General features: G+C 51.7%; 2 gene segments (V, D, J or C); both read right to left on the minus strand.

Moving 5' to 3' along the window:
- Positions 1-899: 899 nt before the first annotated feature.
- Positions 900-4,836, minus strand: LOC101595961. The segment is given in 3 exon segments: positions 900-1,096; positions 3,568-3,900; positions 4,590-4,836. Coding segments are annotated over 3 exon segments (777 nt in total).
- A 420-nt stretch (positions 4,837-5,256) lies between these two features.
- On the minus strand, positions 5,257-17,700 carry LOC101596248. The segment is given in 7 exon segments: positions 5,257-5,364; positions 10,818-10,842; positions 15,726-16,050; positions 16,135-16,455; positions 16,541-16,889; positions 17,042-17,310; positions 17,688-17,700. Coding segments are annotated over 7 exon segments (1,410 nt in total).
- Positions 17,701-20,226: the final 2,526 nt, after the last annotated feature.

Here is a 20,226-nt window from a genome sequence, read left to right on the forward strand (position 1 = left end):
GACTCTCTGTCCACTCCTTTATCTCTCTCTCTTTCTCTTAGTGTGCATGTTCCTGTAGCCATCTGTGTCTCTTGCATATCAGCTTCAATATCTCTTCCTTGACCTCTGTGACCCTGGGTATGCAAGTACACTTTTGTATGATTCTGGGTATAAAACTCTCCTCTACAATCTGGACCCATTTGTGTCCTTTGAGAAACTGAGGGAGGATCGAGGGCTGCAGAGCCTGCCTATAGTGCTTAGTGATTAGTAGCATGGGTCAGTATTTGTGATCTGGTCCCAGCTCTAAAGTGGCTTTCTGGGGTCTGTCTTTTGATGTATCTAGCATTCATCCTTCAGCATCAGCCATACACAGTCCCAGTCATGTGTGGGATACCAGGCTAGAGGCACCCTGTGTATCCTGCCCTAACACTAATGTTAAATGATATAAGAGTATAAGACTAAAAAGTCTGTTGCCACCATGCTTTCCCTGGCCCTCTACTCTCCTCTGTTTATGTCTGTCTTTGAGAGTGACAACATTTGCTTTCATATAAATTTATTGTACAAGAAGGCATGTGATTTGGGATAGGGCAGTTGTCACACAGGGTGCAATAGTAAAAAGTAGTGGGACTCCTCCATGCTTCTTTCCTGAAAAGACAAGAGGGTTAGGACCTGGGCCTAAGGGTGAACTATGTCTTTACCAGTTTCCTGACCAAGTATTGGCTTGTGGGAGCCTTGGCTGAATCCTGAAGTTACTGCACCTGTAGGAAGCTACTGCCTTGACTCCTGGACTCCACATCCTCAGTGTCTGTGAGGGGTCCCAGCACCCCATGACAAAGGGTCATGCTCAGAGCAGAGTGTACCACACCCATTCAGCCTATTGTCTCCTTTCTGACTCCCACCTGTGTCCTGCTGGTTTCTGGTCAGTACTGGGGTTCCTCTTTGTTGCCAGGTATGCCTTTCACAGTTGTCACAGTGAGTGCCGTGCTGTAGAACAGGCTCAATAGGAAGAGGGTGAGGAAGGTGATGGTGGTGGGCCACAGGTTGGCACCTGGTACCTCATCCTCCAGGCGCTCCTGTGGCTGGTCCAGTATCGCCCAGGGAAGTGTCTCTCGACATTCTGCAAGATATGGGGGGGGGGGGCTGTCAGACCCAGACCCATGAGTATGGGGGCCTGGGCCTAAGGCCTCCCCGTGCTTTCTTGGGTTTTGAGGATGGTAGTGGTAGTGTTCCCTGAGGAGCCAGAGCCCCAAGGTAAGGGGCTGGGGTCATCATAGCTCTCGGGATGCCCACAAGACCCATTTTTCTCAGGACTAGAGGGGGTCACTGTCTGGTTCTATGAAGAGCTTGAGCCTCAGGTCTCAGCTGCATCAGGAGACTTAGTGAGCCCTCACCAAGCCCCAGTTCTTAGGATGGCTGTGGCCTGTGTGCCGGAGCTGGGCAGGTCCAGATACACCTTCCAGGAAATCTGAGCCAACATGGAGTTCTGTGTCTGAGGTTGGCATGTCAATAGCTGTATAGAACTGACCAGAGAACTCTTTACAGTCCCAGAACTTGTGACTATGGGAAAGTCACTAGCAAGGTCCCGGTGAAGGCTACTAGCACAGGTAGCCCTGCTATCTTCAGGGTCCTAGAGTTTAAAGCTTCCATGATAAATCTGCTTGTTACATGCTAATATAGCTGGTCATCCTTCCTTCTTTTCATCCGTCTCTCCATCTTACCATAAAGCTATGCTCTATCCATCCTCCAGTCAGCTATGACCCATTTTCACCTCTGTCCGTCTATCCATCTACCCAGTCATCAGTCATCCTCCAGCCACCCCCATCCAGTCATATGATCCATCTACTTATCTGTCTACTCTCCTTTGTGGGTTCAGCTTTCATATATTGATTCTTCTCCCTTCCCCATCTCTAGAAAACCCTGCTTTTGGCCATGTATTTGGGCTCCATGGGTGGCTGAAGCACTGCTCTGCATCAGGCTTTCCCGTTTTCCTGTTGTTCTTGCTAGTCCCCTCTGGTTATTTGACTTTCAAGGAGCAAAGCAGTGTTCAGGATGCATATGGGCCTTTACTCCATCATGGCCCTAAGAACAGAGAGAAATTTCTAGAAGCCAACACCCTGAGGAGGCCTGAAGGCTTGTGAGATAAAAGCAGTGGCCCCACTGCCCCCTTGTGGACATCCTAGTGCTTGTGTCTCCACCAGGGTTGCAGAGCCTTTTTCTTAGTGCTCTTGGGGGCCCCATGCAGAAGACAGAGGCCTCCTGTTAAGGTTTATGAGAGAGAGGCTTCTCTGACCTGCTTTTGCCTACTCCCTCTTGCTTTGCCCCCTCCTCTATGGTTTAATCATACTTGGGCTCAAGGATAGAAAGTAAATTCAAGTTATGGGGACCATATAGGGAGCAGGGATCCCCTGGAAAGGGTCTGTGGACTTTTCCCTGAGCTCTACATACTTAGCAAGGCTGGGTCTGGGGAATCCCCTTAGGGGCTTGGGAGGGGACTCCCCTAGCTTTCCAAGAGATGAATGTGGAGTATGAACTTCCTGTCCCTGAAGGTCTTAGGTGCATGTGAGTATACGAATGTGTGTGTGTGTGTGTGTGTGTGTGTGTGTGCATGTGTACCCACATGAATGTGTACAGAGCATAGTACTGCTGAGGGTAGGTTGTGCCCATATTGTGGCCCCTTTCCATGCCATAGAGTGCTCTGCTCAAGGCTAATCCACCAAGGGGGGTAGGACCATCATCCTCTCAGTGCTCCTGGAATTCAGTCCCTCATTCCTTCACCATCTCTCCTGTGGCCCCCACATGGCACAAGCTTTGTTCCTACTAAACTTTTGCTTTCTTAACCACTTCCTAGCTACTTTCAGAAGCCGTAGTCTAAGATACAAATAGCTATATCACTGGCCTATTCAGAAATCTTCTGCAGTCATCCACTGCTCTTGGGACTCTTCCTTGGGCTGTGCCTGTCTTGGTTTGAGTCTAATGACCTAACAATCACATTTCATATCCAGCTTGGCCTTATCTCCCATTCACTTCACACATGGTAAGTACACATGCTCACATGCATACACATAAACTCTTATACCCACACAGGCACACAAATTTACTCCCAGGCACACAGTCACAAACAAATGCATATATGTAACCAGATATATAGCACACACATACACACTCACAGGTATATGCAGGCACATGCACACACACACACACGGGCACATACAGGGGTAGTTATCACAGACAAACACATAGTCACACACACACAGACACATGCACACCAGGGCACACACAAATACAGACACACACATACAAGCACACACAGGTACAGACACACACACACACATGTGCTCCTAACATGAAGGGCCTTTGAGGTCCTGAGGTTCCAGAGTTTCAGGAAGTGGTTCTCCTTCCTTTCTAGGCCCTTGTCCCTCCTAGTATGTGGTAGACCCCTAAGGATGATGGACAGGCGCGGGATGGAAGTGCAGGGCTACTTTGGAGGAGCATGGAATTTATTTAAAGGAAAGACAGGCAGGACAGCTCAGTAGCAGGTGCCATCTGCCTCTGACATGATCACGGACACGTTGACGTGGGTTGGTTTACCCGATAGGCGGTCGATGGTCTTCTGCGTGAAGGTCAAGGGCAAGGTTTCATGGCCCACCATGCAGGAGAAGCTGTCGCCCTTTTTCCAGGCTGCAGCTGTCACACGCAGTACACTGGTCACTGCAAAGGTGATGGTGCCCTCGCCTGGCTCCTTTAAGGGTTTCCACACCAGGTATTCCTCACGGGGAAGCTCCTGGCTCCCGTGCAGCCAGCGCACCAATATCTCCTTGGGGTTGAATCCCCGCACCAGGCATGTCAGTGACACTAGCTCGTTCAGGGCCAGCTCCTCCGACGGCGGCGGTAGCAGATGAACCTGAGGTGGGAAGGTGTTTTCTGAAAGGTAGAGAACAGGGTCATGGATCAGAGCAGGAGATGAAAGAGCCCTTTGCTCTTCTGGGAAGCCCCTCAGATGGTCTCAGTTTCCCTCTGCTATATGGGGGTGGGAGCAGCTGAGTATAGGTGTCATGGAAAGCCCACCTGAGACTTTGGTAATGTTGGCAGTTAGTGGGGTCTTGAACTCAGAATGGGTGGCTGTGCATGTAAAGGTCTCTCCACTGTTCCAGAGCTCAGCACAACCTGGCAGGACACTGGTTACACTGTAGCAACCACAGGAGTCCTTCTCTGGTGACTTCTGCACTGGATCCTTCCCAGCTGATGGTTGCCAGCTGAAGGTGGCTCCCTTGGGATTATTAAGGCCGCTCAGTACGCATGTGAGGCTGGCATCTGAGCCCAGGAGTAGGTCCTCTAGGGCTGGCCGGTGTAGTGACAGACGGGGCTGACAGTTGCACACAGGGCATTCTATAATTGAGAGGGGCCAGCATGTCAGTGCACCTCTCCTGTCCCCTTCCTTGTTCCCTTCCTTGCCTATCCTACGCCTCAGCCCCCTCCTGGCCCATCTATGGCTCCTCCTAGGGCCTTGCAAAGCCGTCTACTCTGGTGGCTTCTGGGGTTTCCTGGGAGGGGGTATGAGTTAGGTACCAGATCAGGGAAGGGCTGGATCCATCCCCAGCCCACTCTCTGACCTTTTCCTCTGTGGCAGGGCACAGTCACATCTTGAATAGGGTTAGAGTCATGCTGCACGTAACATGTCAGGCATTTTTCATCACTGCACTGGTCAGCTGGCAGGGTCAGTTGGCTGCTCATGGTGTATAGGCCCCCTGGAGCCTGGGCAGGTGGGAAGTTTAAGATGGTCACATGTTCCCCGCTCTCACTCCAGGTCACATTCATAGGTCCCGACGGGAAGTAATCCTGAATCAGGCATCCGACCATAACTTGGTTGTTTGACTCAGGATGTGGGAGGCTAAGTGGGTAGATGGAAGGCATCCTCTGGGGTTCTGGAACATAGGACATGAGTGAGATAATGGTCATCACATTGCCCATCCTGAGATAGCCCCTGAGGATGGACAACACCTGCCTCTTCTTGACAATGGAGAGCTAGTGACTACCCAGTGTCACACAGCTTTGTCATAGGTCTGTGGTTGTGGCCAACCATTGGTTCTCACTGCACCACTTCTGACCCCCAAACAATCCTTCATGGAGACTTTGCTGGGTGCCTCTAATAGGACCTTGCTTACATTGTGTGTCCAGTTACCAAACATGACTGTGCCACTGAGCACTCAAATGTCCTACATTCAGGAACCTCACTCCACTTTTAGGCAGTGGGTACAGCAGTGCTCTCAAGCCCAGGGTTTAGAGGCTCATGAATAGTGGGCCTGGGCAGAGATGGACAGCCTGGTCTTTAACCTCAGCCAGCACAGGTTGGGAGACGGCAGGGGCAGTGATGGCTTGAATGTCATACTAAAGAGAAGGGAACTATTCTGCCTATGTTTCTGCCACACTCTTGCTCTATCAGGGCTTCAGACCTATCACTAACTAACTCCTCCAACCCCATCTAGTCATCTAACAAGCAGCTGTAGATCCCCATGGTCTACAGAGATCTTCAGCACAGAGCCCTAAACTCAAGCAGTGCTTTGGCCTGGATAGGGCAAGAATACTGCTATGTACTATCTTCCTTGTCAGAGCAAAGGGGAAGGTAGGGAGAACATATGAAATGGCTACTGAGATGCATGGCCCAAACATGACTGAGATGCATTCATCAAAAACAAACTGTGACTGCCAAACAGACTCATAGGAAAAAGGCTAATCCAAGTATAGCCTGAAGGTTTCAGATCACTTCAGCAAAAATCTCAGACAGCTCTGTTCAACTCAATGAAGCTCAGACTAGGACTGTGAATCTAGTTCAGCCAGACCATCCAGGCCCAGCACAGCTTAGCCTGGTTAGACCAGCCCAGCCTAGCCCAGCCCAGTTAGACAAGTCCAGCACAGTTTAGTACAGACAGGCCAGCCCAGTGAGATAGTTCAGCCCAGCTCAGCCCAGCCTGCCCAGTTCAGTTAGACTAGCACAGCCCATCTCTACACAACTAAGCTTGATGAAACTCAGACTAGGATTGTGCATCTAGCTTAGCCAAGGCCAGCCCAGTCCAGCTTAGCCCAGCCCAGCTCAGTCAAGCTTAGCTTAGATCAGCCAGTCCTGCTCTATTTGGCCAATTTAGCTCAGCCTAAGTCAGCTCAACCCAACCAGTCCAGCCTAGATCAGTCCAGCCCAGCATAGACCAGCCCAACTCGGCTCAATCAAGTAAGACCAGCCTATCTTTCAGCTCATCTTAGCCTAGTTCAACCCAGTTCAGCTCAGCTTAGCTAAATCCTGCTTGACTTGGTTTGGCCTGGCCCAGCCCAGCTATACCAACCCAACCCAGCCCAGCCCAGCCCAGCGTACCTATATCAACCCAACCCATCCCAGCTATACCAACTTAGCCCAGCCCAGCCCAGCTACACCAACCCAACCCATCCCAGCTATACCAACTTAGCCCAGCCCAGCCCAGCTACACCAACCCAACCCAGCCCAGCTGTACCAATGTAGCCCAGCCCAGCCAAGCTATACCAACCCAACCCAGCCCAGCCCAGCCTAGCCCAGCTATACCAACCCAGCCCAGCTATACCAACCCAGCCTAGCTATACCAATCTAGCCCAGTCCAGCCCAGCCCAGCCTAGCTATACTAACCCAGCCCCGCCCAGTCCAGCTATACCAACCTAGCCCAGTCCAGTCCAGCTCAGCTCAGCTATACCAACTCAGCCCAACCTGGCTCAGCTTGGCTTGGCCCAGCCCAGCTATACCAGTCCAGCCCAGCTCATCCCAGCTCAGCTCAGCTCAGCTCAGCTCAGCTCAGCTCAGCTCAGCTCAGCTCAGCTCAGCTACACTAGTCCAGCCCAGCTTAGTGCAACTCAGCTCAGCCCAGCTAACCTAACTCAGTCCAACCCAGCTGAACCCAGCCTATCTCAACCTAGTCCTGCCAGCCCAGCTCAGTCCAGCCCAGCTCAGTTCAAACCAGCTCAACCTAGTATAATCCAGCCCAGCCAGCTTAGACCAGTTCATCCCAGCTCACCATAACCCAGCCAGTTTAGGACAGCTCAGCTTAACCCTGCTCAGCTCACCCCAACTCAACCTAGTCCAGCCAGTCTAGCCCAGTCCAGCCCAGCTCAGCCTAGCCTAGCCTAGTTTAGCCCAGCCCAGCCCAGCCTAGTCCAGCTCAACCTAGGCCAGCCAGCTCAGGTCAGTTCAGCTCAGCTTAGCCCAGTTTAGCCAAGCCCAGTTAAACCTAGTCCAGCTAGCCCAGATCAGCTCAACCCAGGATAGCCCAGCTTAGCCCATATCAGTCCAACTAGCCCAACTCAACCGAGCCTAACCCAGTTTCACCCAGCTCAGCCCAGCCCAGCTGAGCCCAGCCAGCTCAGTCCAGCTTGATCTAGTTCAGGCAGCCCAGTTCAGTCCAGCCTAGCCTAGTTTAGCCTAGGTTAGCTCAACCTAGTCTAGTCCAGCCCAGCCCAACCTAGCTTATCCCAGCCCAGCCCAGCCCAGCTCAGCCCAGCTCAGCTCAGCTCAGCCCAGCATAGCCCAGCCAGCTCAGCTCAGCTCAGTTCAACTTGACCTAGTTCAGGCAGCCCAGCTCAGTCTAGGTCAGCTCTACCTAGTCCAGTCCAGTCTAGTCCAGCCAAGTTTAGCCTAGTTCAGCCTAGGTCAGCTCAACCTAGTCTAGTCCAGCCCAGCCCAACACAGCTTAGCCCAGCCAGCTCAGCTCAGCTCAGCTCAGCTTGACCTAGTTAAGGCAGCCCAGCTCTGTCTAGGTCAGCTTGACCTAGTTCAGTCCAGTTAAGCCCAGTTTAGCCCAGTTCAGGGCAGCCCAGCCAGTGCAGCCAAGTCCAGCTCAACCCAGTCTAGCTCAGCCCAGCCCATTCAGCTCAGCAAAGCTCAGTTCAGCCTAGCACAGCTCAGCCTGGCTCAGCCCATCCCAGTTTTGGACAGCTCATTCCAGCCCAGCCTAGCTCAGGCCAGTCCAGTCCAGCTTAATCCAGCACAATTAGACCAGCTTAGCCCAGCTCTGCACAGTTCAGGTATGGCTAGTTAGATAAGCTCAGTTTAGCCTGCTAGTCTAGCTCAGCTAATCACAGGTAGACCAGACCAGCTCAGCTTAGCCCAATTTAGAAAGTCCAGCCTAGTTTAGCCCAGCTCATCATAGCTTATTTCAGGTTAACCCAGTCAGACTAGCCCAGTCCAGCCCAGTTCAGCTCAGTCCATATCAGTCAATCTAGCTTAGCCCAGCCTAGTTCAGCTCAGCTTAGCTCAGCTCAGCCCAGCTCATTTCAGTTCAGCTCGGTCCAATGTGGTCTATTCCAATTAGCCAGCTCATTGCAGAAGTTTGTATCAGCTTGCCCTTTGCTGTTATTTCCTATTCTTCACCTCGGTACAGCCTGCAAATAGCTTCTTGCTTTCCAGGGATTTCTGTTTCATCTATGTTTCCTCTTCTCTGCATCTCAGCTCATGACACCAGCTGGTGCCTGCCTATGTTCATGTTCTGTGTTCTGGGTCTACCTCTCTAAATCTCCTTCTCTTTCTTGGTGACCATTATTTATCCTGCACTATTAGCACTGGCCCAGCTGAGATGCCTCAGTGTACCAATGAGCAGAGGAGGCCAGAGAGCACTGGAACCCACCTGTCCACTGGGGAGCAACCAGGCCCCCGTTGGCCAGGTGGTCCCACACTGCAGGTCCAATCTCATAGATATTGCTCGCATGCCTCATAGGAGTTGTAGCAGGAAGGCAGCTCAAATCTGGGCTCTGCTTGACCTGGAGGCTGTCTCCTCAGTTGTCTTTGCTTCTCTCCGAGTGTGGTTGCCTGTGGCTGGGCCAGTCTGGATGCTAAGGTATAGGCTGGAGAGGGGCTGCATGACTGTGTATCTGGCCCCTAGATGGGGTCCCTCACCCACTTCCTGTTCCACCTCCACATTGTGGCCGCTCTCTTCCACGTCATGTCTGGTCTGTGGTCTGGCTGTGGTGGGGACAGGTGTGTTGTTTGACCCCATGGGCCATGGTGGGACCACAACTGCACATGGCTAGACTGGGGCCTGAGATACATTTAGGGAAGGAGACTGAAATAGACACAGTCAGCAACTCAGAGACACTGAGACAGTGAGGAAGAAGGAAAGAGGCAGATCAGGGCTGGAAGGAAGCCCTAAGGGCCAGTAGGCATGGATCCAAGAGGCAAGTCTGGCCCAGAGTGATCCCCAGGCAGAGAGGTCTCTGGAAAGTTCTTTGAGGTCATAGGCTGGGCACTGAAGTAGGAAGAATGTCTTGTATGGTTTGGCTGGAGCCACACCAGACTGGTTATAAGCTGTGGTTACCCCCATAGCTAGCTCCAAGAGAAACTTGGGGCTCTAGACTTATGCCCAGGGTATGAGCCTGGTAGCTTGATGCTGTTTTTGCTCTCATCCCCTACTTCTCTGTGGCAACTCTGTCATGAATTCCCATGTTGGAGACTCAGCCCCACAGGTCCCCTCAGAGGCTGCCTGGTGAAGTCTCATCCTTTCCTTTCTCCTGTACATATACTCCTGTCTCCTCCCTGACAGCTCCCAAAGTGGGCTGCTACTGTCACTGTGCCTCATCCACATGAGTATTCCTTGAACACATAGGGCTCTGGACCTCCACACAGGCACTGGACAGTTCTTGCCTTGGGAAAGGCCCATGGGTAGGGGTTGAGTAAGCAGGTGCAGTGGAGTGTATGGGTGGTGCTGGAGTGGGAGCTGTTTGCTCTTCCTGGAGTCTTGGCTGGGGTACTTCAGAGTATTGAACAGCATGGGGTGAATTGAAGGGCCCCTGGCTCCACTCCAGCCAGAGGAGGTGGGGAAGTGGAGTGAGGAGGAGGACTGGGTTATGGGAATGTGGGAGGACATATGGGCCTATTTCAAGGGGGCCCTGCAGGGTCTTTCATAAGCTCAGGGTTCTTGGTGCTTGGGAGCTGTAAGCAATGAAGACCTTGTGGATGGGTGTCTTAGTTGCTTCTGTAGCTGTAACAAAAATACCACAGGATGGGCAGCTTAGTCAGTTAATGTTTATCTCTCAGTTCTGGAGGCTGGAAGCCAACAATCAGGGTGCTGGCTGGTCAGTTGTGGTGTGGCCCACTTCCTGGTTCATAGGAGGCCATTTAGGAAACTAACCTTGTCATGAGGCTGCACCCTCATGAAACAATGATCTCCTTTTGGATTTAGTTAATGAGACAGCCTCCCAGGACAGTCTAGAAAGAGCATGCCATGCTAACATGGTGCCACAGGCTATAGCATGTCATTGAGGCCAAGAAGATGAAGATGTTTCAGGTGGAATGGGAGTTTCAGCCTGCTATCACCATGATTGTGAGGTTGGATGGGTAGCTGGTAGGCCAATGTCCCAAAGAGGCTTTTCTGTGTGGGGTCTCAGTGGCTGTGAGTTGTGATTTTTAGTGGAGGCTCTTATGATAGTTATTATTAAGCAGTCCTATGTGAGAACCTCCCACATGGCTCTCCTGGTGCCACAGGTTATCATTAGACACAGAGTTTCTGTTTAGGCTATCTCTGTTTTACATTTTGATCTGGGGGAACAGAGACAGTCATACTGCTTTTCCCTGGGTTGTACTCTTTGTTTCTGTCTCTCTTTTTCTGAGTGTGTTTGTATGTATGTAGAGTCCACAGGTTCCACTTATTCTCTACCTTATTTTTGAGACAGTACCTCTCACTGAACCTGGAGCTCACCAACTGGACTAGATATGTCAGCTAGCAAGCCCAAGGGAACGCTTGCCTACACAGTGCTGGGTCACCAGGCTCAGATTTTATGTGGGTACTGTGGATCTGAACTCAGGTTCTCATGCTTGTGTGACAAGCACTAACAGAACCATCTCCCAAACTCCTCCTTCTGTTTCTTATGTGGACACTTGTCACTGGGTTAAGGCCCATTGTCCAGTCCCTGATAATCTTGTCTTGAGAAGGTTACTTTGGCCACATCTATGAAGACCTGTTTATCATAATGCCAGATGGCTGTGTCTTTTGGAGGATCCCACTGAGCCCTTCATGGTGTGTTGATAAAAGCATAGAAAAAAGAATGACTAGGGGGCCTTTGATGGTGTCCTTTTGGTCCAGAGAGGCCATGGCATATAGAAGGCAGGGTCACTGGCCCAGATGCTTTAATTGAGTTCAGCTATCAGTGAACTCTGGGCCCAGGCAATTGTTTCTCTTTCCTCAGGTCTGTGTGGGGTGGAATTTGCTCATGTGTGTTGATGCCTGTCACATAGGGCCAAGTGAACTTAGCTCTTGCTACCTGGGTCCCATGATGTCTGGGGTTCTGGGCAGAGGAAGAAGACATTGAACTATACCTTTTGGGGTCCTGGTCCTAGAATTGGGGGCACCTCGGTCTCAGCCTGAAGGAGCTGGGTCTTAGGAGAGCTAGGTATGAGGAGGGGTAGCCAGGACCTGGCTCCCTGAGGCTATGTCTGAGTATGAGCCTGTGTGTGTGGCATGCCTGGCTCTGTGAGAGTCAGCATGACACAAATGTATGTTTGTGTGTTTATGTTTGAATGTGTGTGACTGTGTATACCCCCAAATGTGAGCTCATGAGAGTGTATCTTAGTATGGGAAGACTGGGCAAGGCTGGGGCTTTGGCTGCATTTTGAGCAGCCTCTCCCTTCCATTCCTCCAGGTCTTGGTCAGTCAGACTTGCTCCTCCTTGCCTTCACTAGTTAAGCCCTGACTGCCCCTGGGCCTTCAGGAGCCCAGTTCTATGGTGGGATAACTGGCTCAGGGGCTGGGTTCTGGCAGAGTTCACATGGTGCTACATTTGGCACTCTGACATGGATCTTCTTGTGGGGCCATTGGACAAGTGATGACTAGGGTGTTCATCTAACTGGTTCCCCAAATGGTCTTAGCAATTGTTATGCTCTCAGCCTGAGCCTGAAAGGGCCATGCTCACCCTAGTGTACTCCTTATTGCAACAGTTCATATCACTGAAATGTCTTTTTTTTAAACATATCATTGGCTGTTGTGTTTTTTCTTTCCATGAAGATTCACCTTTTTATTGGTTCCTGAGTGCTATTTGTATATGAGGCAATCCTGAATTTTGTCATGTAACTTTATGCATTCTCCCTTATTTTTGTAGGATTTTATGTAACCTGTAAACAGATTTCTCCAACCAGAAGAAACCTTTGTGCTGAGTGCAAGTCCAGCCCCAGACCCATTTCTATTTTTTTCTGGCCATCTCTCCTTTCATTTGTGCCTTCTTTTGTCTTCCTAGTTGATCAGGATTCTTTCTGGGTATGTCAACTCTTGTTGCCTAGTGTGTCCCTGCTTAGCCTGTCTGGCATCCCAGGTGGGGTCAGTGGATGGGCAGACTGTGGTCCTGTGAGGTCATATATAAGTTACTCCTTGGTGACTTGCAGTAAGCTCCAGTGGACCTTCTCTGACTACAGCATCAGCCACTCTGGCCTTGCCCATAGTAACTCTACTGTTACTTTGGCCTAAGAAGAGGGTGTAAGTCTGGACTAGAGGCCAGCAGGCATGACAGATGGTGTGGGAACCTGGGTGTCAAAGGTACTCTCACATGGGTGGTTGCATCATCCCTGCCCAGGCTTCCCTCTGGCCCTGGCCCATATTCTTGGAGGTCTTGCCTCCTGTTTTTCCCATGGCAGCTATTGGTACCTACCTCTCCAGAGCACCCTTAGAGACATGGGGCTGTAGAAAGTAACTTTACTAAGAGACCCAGAGATAAACTAGGACTGTTGGGTCAAAATTAGAGGGTACTGAGGCCATGGGTTGCCCTTCACTTGCTGTGGGACCCTCTGTCCAGCCTAGGGGCCTGAAACCACCCCCAGTCCTGTGGTCTCATCCCTGAAGGCTTGTTTACTTCCTCATTCTGCAGAGTCTGAAGGCTGGCATTGGTGAGCAGCAGGGAAAGACTGGACTGAGTCTGGGGGTATAGGGACGATGACATCTGGAGAGCAAGGCCCTGGGCTTGTACTAGCTGGTTCTAACTGTCCTGGCTCTGGCCTCTGGGACAGGGGACAGACTAAGGGCTTTGGGTCCTTGCGTTTTTGTGGTCATTCATTCAAAAGGGAGTGACCCTGATATCCACGGGGATAGGTAAGGTGGTTGTCATCCATCCTACAGCATAGGCCACTTGATGAGGGGACACATACTTTTGTGTGGCTTGCCTCAAAGTTGAGTGGTATCCACAAAGTTGTCTTGAGCTGGACTTTTCTGGAGCCTGAAGCTTCAGTTGCTGGGCTCTGCCTTTGGTCCCTGTGGGTTAGTCTGTTCCCTCCTGAGGCTTAGCTCAGAAGCTGGTGAGGGGTGGGTAGTATGCCTGGGTGATGTTTACATTGCTTTTAGACCCTAGGCTGGAGGATGTTGATGTAGTCATGGAAGGTCTGAGGTGTATCCTGCATTAGGGCAGAGAAGATCCACTTCACCTGGGGGAGATAGTATATGTGAGGATAGCTCTGCATCTTGGTTCAGGCCTCCTTGACCCAACCTACTGAGGCACAGGATCCCACCTTGAGGAGGGTGACAGTGGCCCCATAGCTCACACTGATCAGGAACAGAGTGATGAAGATGTAGGTGCTGGTCCACAGCTCTTCCAGCTCCTTGCTCTCAGACTCCTCTGCACAAAGGTCCTGGAGGTCCAGCTCTGGGGGTGGGTGGGAAGGGACCAACCAGTTAGCCACCCTGGACTCCTGGTGACAGTGGGGAGGGGTAGAGCCCTTGCTGGTCTCTCAGGAAGCTCTACTGAAGCTAGAGTGATAGAGCCCCCTGTCCAGACCCCTCTGGGACTGCCCTAAGCCCATGGCTACCCTAGAGTGTTGAGGATGTACCTACCTCCCCAAGTTAACAAGCAGGTGGGGAAAACAGCCCCCTACTCATTCCCTCTTTTTTCCTCAGGTGTCCACAGTGGTCTGCCATATTTTCCCCTCCACTTTGCATGGATGTCCACTCCAATCCTTGGGATGGATGTGGCATGGAGTGAAGCTGGACAGTAAGTCCAGGGACATTGAGTGTTGACCCAGTCTGAGTGAGAACATCTGGCAGGGCAAGGGGATCAGGGTGTGGGGACAGGTGGGCTCAGCTCCAATAGCTGCTATGCACAGAGGGGAAGAGGCAGGACCCTGTGGAGTCTATCTCTTCTCTTTTGTTCCCTGGATGCCTTCACTCCAGCCCACAGGCCCAACACTTCCCAGAGAGGGCCAGGGGCTTCTGGAATGGCTCTAATTTACAGAATGGTTCCTAGAACCTGCAGGCAGGCTCTAGTCTCAGGAATCTTGACTGAGTTTTCTATGGGGCTGGAAGGCCACATGAACTCTGTAGTCAGGCCTGTGGAAGTCCAGATCATCCTCCTGATTCTGCAGTGGCCCAGTATCCCTATGGCCTGGTCCATTGCCTTTCTAACTCCCACACAACCTCCTTTCTATTTCTGGGCCCCCATTTCTCAGGCTGATGCTGGCTTTTCTATCTCTCCTCACCCAGTACTGGTGCTAGGGTGGTCTGAGGTGAGAGAGTAGGCCTAGGGGAAGCCTTGGAGTGCTGGGCTTTACTCTGAGGCATCTTAGAGGAGGCTGTGCACTGTCACATGCTGGACATTTGTCTCTGTGGATGTGGTGTATGTGCATGGCTGTGCATGTATGAAGGGAGTCCTGGTCTCAGGTGGTGAGGCAGATGTGTGGGTCATTGTTGCTGGGATAGGTGTGGCCTGGATTTGGCTTCCTCATCCTCCAGGCCCTGGGATGAATAAGCAGCTTACACTAAGTTGTGATTGAACACAAAGGAGCCCACACTTGGTGTGCATTTCTGTCCATGTTTGTCTGTCCTTGGGGTATAGCAGACAGGGAGGCTAGGGTTATAGGAGGAGGGATCCCTGCTGGGGAGTGAGGTCTTATTTTTTGTCTTGCACTCTGGCCCATGTGTGTTCAGGGGAAGGTTTGGGTGAGCTGACAGCATGGTGGTGGTGGAAGGCCCAATTCAGGCCACATGTCAACATGGGTATATTGCCATTTTGGGTGCCCATGAGTGTGTGCTGTTGAAGTTGTTCTGAGGCTTAAATGGTCTGTGTGTGGGGACCTGGAACAGATGCTTGATTGTGCAAGGCTGGATGTCCACTCCAATCCTTGGGATGGATGTGGCATGGAGTGAAGCTGGACAGTAAGTCCAGGGACATTGAGTGTTGACCCAGTCTGAGTGAGAACATCTGGCAGGGCAAGGGGATCAGGGTGTGGGGACAGGTGGGCTCAGCTCCAATAGCTGCTATGCACAGAGGGGAAGAGGCAGGACCCTGTGGAGTCTATCTGCCTGTGTGGTCTTCTAACTCTGGCTGTTTCTCTACCCAGAAGGTAGTGTCCAGGAACACCTGTGGTGCAGGAGTTATCCAACCAGAGGAATAGAGACTTTACCCTCCCATATTCCACACTGGCCCCCTCTTTGGCTCTTTGGACCCTATTCAGGAGCAGGATACATAGTAGGATACAGGGAGGGCTGTGCCGAGTCCCTGTAATGTGCTACTTGACATAAACCTGACACACAGCCAGATGAACAAGCCATATATCGTTCTTACTCCTCTCTCAAGGCGTCCTTCTATACACCTCTGCTTACAGCCCTCCCCAATAATGGGTGCCCAGGGCTCCAAGAATGCACTTAGCATTTATTGAGATAGTTTCCTGGTGTTACAAGAGTAGACAGAGGACTTGCTAACCTCCTTCCCCACCCCAACTGCATGGAGCCCTAGGAGACAGAAGTCATCATTTACCAGGGTTATTGGACACTGTTTTCTCAAGGGTCCTAGAATTGGGGATAGCTTCATGGATCACACGGCAGGTGAATTGGTTATTCTGCATCCAGTCTTTCCAGGTGACTTGCAGGCGGGAAAAGATGAAGAAGGCTGCTTTGGAGCTGTTGTCCTTCAGAGGTGCAGTGGTGCTGTACTGGTTGCTGGGGATTAGCACCCCATCCTGCAACCACTGTACTGATATATCCGCAGGGAAGAAGTTCTGGATCAGGCAGGTGAGTGTGAGTTTTTTGTTTTTGTTTTTCTGAATCTCTTCTTTGGGTGGCAGGTATATATAGACCTTGGGTTCCAAACGCTGGCCTGTGGATGGGTATGGGTCAGTTCAGCCTCAGATTCTCTAACTATTAAGGGAAGACCCACCAACTGCCCCTGGCCTATGCTCACCTGGGGCCTTGGTGATGGACCGTACAATGGGCTTGGGTAAGTCAGGGTGGAATACCATGCACCGATAGCCTTCGCCTTCAGTCCAATCCTTGGCATCCACTGGCAGGGTGGAGATGATGCTGATTGTGGCATTGTAGTGCCTGGTGGAATGCCAAGACATCTGGCCCACAGGCTTCCTGCTCTCCCGAGTCCAGTTCACAGTGACAAGGTTCTCACTTTCCAGGTCCACCACCAGACAGGTGAGCTTGGGTGCCATGTTTACATATAGGTCAAGAGGGCTGGGTGGGATCAGGTAAGTACTCACACCACGTGGCTCATAATCTATGGGGAGGAGAAGGCTGTATGAGACCTCCTGCTCCTTAGACCCCTGAGAGTTTGGACATTAGGCAGGAAGGGGGGGTCCCACCTGGGCACTTCTGAGCATGAGCCTTGTAGATCACGCCTTGGGAGATGACTTGACAAGTGAAGGTGCTCTCAGACACCCATTCCTCCCTGGTGATATTGAGCTCACTGTAGGTGTAGGCCAGCTTGCCCTCCTGCTTGAGCAAGAATTCACGTGGGAAAGCTTTGGGCATTTCCTGACCGTTCTTCAGCCAGGTGACAAAGATGTCACCTGGGGTGTGGCCATAAATGAAGCAGTAAAGCTGGATGGTAGAGTCAAAGTTATTGGGGTTGCAGGATGAGTGGAGTAGCTTCAGGGTGGGCTGAGTGATGTTGGAATGAGGAACATCTAGGGCAAAGGGAGTGAGCTGTGAGTGCCTTCCCCAAACCTTGTGTCCCTTCCTCTTGTCTCTCTAGCCCCCCCAGCCTGCTGGGTTCTCCCCTGCCCTTGTGTCCCTGGTTCTTCCCACTCTGCCCATGTTCCCTTGCTGTGGTTAAAGCCAGCCCAGCCCTGCTTACATAAGATCTTGTAGGTTGCAGATGGAACATGCTCCACCCGACAGGTGAAGTTATTGGCCAGCTTGCCCCAGGCAGTCACTTGGCTGGTGGTGACCCAGGCACCAGAGTCGAGAGAGATGGCAGGGAAGTCCAGGATGCTCACGTTCACAAAGACTGGGTCCCAGGTCACAGTCACTGGCTTGGGGAAGTAGTCCTTGACTAGGCAGCCCAGTCTCATGGGAGCAGTGCTTTGGTTGCAAGACCTCAAGAGGTAGGTGAAGGGAGGCTGAACAGATGCTGTGGAATAGGGTCCAGGTCAGACTAAACACAGATCATTACTTGCCTCCAGCCTCAGGGTCTGGGTAGGGAGGTTGTGACAGAGGTGGGGCACGGGGGACCCTGCTTCAGCCTGGGGGCCAGTTGGCTAGGCTCCTTCTGGGTCCTGTTTTCATTCTAAGTCCCAGGTTCAGAGATGATGCCCCTACATTCTGCCAGGTTTTGTACACATTTTTCTCAGGCTGGCTCAGCACAGGGGCTCCCATGAGGGCTAGACATGGGATCTGAAGGAGCAGAGGCACTAGGGTATCCCCAGGCTGAAATCCAAGGCACGGAGAACCCACAGAGATGAGGCCCAGAGACCCCAGGAACCACCAGGTAGTTCTTTCTGTTCCTACCTGCAGATCTCATGGGGACTGGGGAGACATCCCAGGACCCCCTCTCAGTCACACCAAATCTGCTGTGGGGCACACTGAGAGCAAGACTATTGAACCCTTCCCCAGGTCCCTGCTCTCTGGAACTATTGGCCTGAGGTTCTCAGATGCCAAGTGCCTTGCCATGCTTTCCTCTTCATTATATCCCTTGCCTGACCAGTCAGGACTGCTCAGTGCTCTGCCTCCCTGCTGACCTCCATGGGGCCCAGAAAGCATACAGTTAGAGGACAAAGGCCACTTTGTAGGCCATCTGAGTCATGATGCCACAGTCATTCTGGTATGTGCCTATGATCATGATGTAGAGGGAGGGGAAGCCTCATTCAAAATAGTGTCTCTAAGACCCTCTCCCTAGAGTGCTGATCAGTCAGAGGAAACAGGTTCAACAGCCATGGAGATTGAAGAACTCCTCTGCTCCTGGGAACTATAGGGTTAACCACAAATGACAAGACAGGGGTCCAGGTAGTAGGGACAGACTGAAGTCACCAGGACAAGGAGCCATAAACAATACATGTTTGAATTATAGTAGTCACCCCAAGGAACTTCCCCTTCAAGCTAACAGCTTATTGTTTGGCTTCTTCCCTTTACAGCTATGTCCTGCTTACAATGTGTTATCTAAATGTACAACTGTGCTTCCTTCCTATGTCTGCAAGCTTGCTTGCTGCCAAAAGATGTTTAACCCACCAATAATGTAAAGAACTCAAGGTGATGTCAAGCTGCCTGTCAAACAACTTATAAAAGACACTGACATATAATTCAGGTCTGAAGACATTTGAGAACATGGAGCTCACTTCAGCCCACTGGTGTAATAAGTGGATTCTCCACCTCTCTGAGTGATGCTTGGATTTCTCACTGACTTGAGCCCAGATTTCTCTGGAACAATGACATTCCCTAGACCCTGAGGCATAACTCAGCGTTAAGTCTGAGCTAGGCCCCAAGAGATCCAGTGTTCAGCATAGCTCTGCCCATCCTGCTCTACTTTGTTTGCTCAGTTTAGCTGACCACTGTGGGAGGACAGTGAAATATCATCCCCAACAACTTGCACCAACACCTCCCACACCTAGTTAAATGCAGCATAACAAGGGCCAACTAGGCCAAGAGAACCCATCTGAGCCCAATTTATGAAGTACAACTCAGTCCAGCCTATTCTAGTCCTGCTCAGCCCAGCTCAACCCAGCTCTGCTCAGTTCAGCCCAGCCTAACCCTGATCAGCCCAGCCAAGGTCTGTTTTTTTTCCCTTACTAGTCCACTTCAGCCCAGCTCAGCTTATCCCAGATCAGTAGCTTATCACAGTCCAGCCCAGTCCAGCCCAGATCTGTTCAGTCAAGTTCAGCCTAGTCCAGCTCAGCCCAGTTCATCACATCTGTTTAGCTCATGCCAGCCCAACCAGGCTAAACTCAGTCCCACTCAGCTCAGCTCATCCCAGCCCAGCCAAGTTAAACTCAGTCCCACTCAGTTTAGCTCATCCCAGCCCAGCCCATGCCAGCCCAGCCAAGTTCAGCTCAGCTCACCCACTCAAACTAGCTCAGTCCATTTCATCCTAGCTCAACTCTTCCCAACCCATCCTAGTTCAGCTCAGCCCAGCTCAGCTCAGCTCAGCCCAGCCCAGCCCAGCTCCTCTTCTCTTCTCTTCTCTTCTCTTCTCTTCTCTTCTCTTCTCTTCTCTTCTCTTCTCTTCTCTTCTCTTCTCTTCTCTTCTCTTCTCTTCTCTTCTCTTCTCTTCTCTTCTCTTCTCTTCACCTCTCCTCTCCTCTCCTCTCCTCTCCTCTCCTCTCCTCTCCTCTCCTCTCCTCTCCTCTCCTCTCCTCTCCTCTCCTCTCCTCTCCTCTCCTCTCCTCTCCCTCCCCTCCCCTCCCCTCCCCTCCCCTCACCTCACCTCTCCTCACCTCACCTCTCCTCTCTTCATCTCAGCCTAGCTCAGTCCAACCCAGCCCAGCCCAGCCAAACAGCTTTGTCCAGCTCATCCCAGGCAAGCTCATTTATCCCAGTCCATCTTAGCCCAGCTTACCTAAGCTCAGCTCAGTCTAGCACAGTCTACTTCATCTCAGTTCAGATAAGCCCAGCCCAGCTCAGCCAAGATCAACCCAGCTCAGTCCAGCCTAGCCATGGCAAGTTTTACTCACTCTTTCTCAGCCCAGTTCATACCATCCCATCTCAGCTCATGCCAGCCCAGCTCACCCCAGGTTAGCCAAGCTCAATTCAGCTCATCTCAGCTCAGCTCAACCTAGCCCAGCCAAGTTTGGCTTAGTCCAGCTCAGCCAGGCTCATCTTAGCCCAGCTCAGTCCAGTCCAATTTAGCCCTTCAGAGCCCAGCTCAGCCAAGCTCTGTCCAACCCAATACTGCTCAGTTTAGCCATCCTAATTAAGCCCAGCCCAGTTTAGCCTAGCTTACCCCTGTTCAGCCCAGCTCAGTCAAAGTCAGTCCGGTCTACCTCAGTCCAGCTCATCCCAGCTCAGCCTAGCACATTCCAGCTCAGCCTAGCTTATCCCAGCCCTGCCCAGCCCA

This window comes from Jaculus jaculus, chromosome 7, assembly GCF_020740685.1.
Source record: "Jaculus jaculus isolate mJacJac1 chromosome 7, mJacJac1.mat.Y.cur, whole genome shotgun sequence".
In the NCBI taxonomy this organism is placed as follows: Eukaryota; Metazoa; Chordata; class Mammalia; order Rodentia; family Dipodidae; genus Jaculus; species Jaculus jaculus.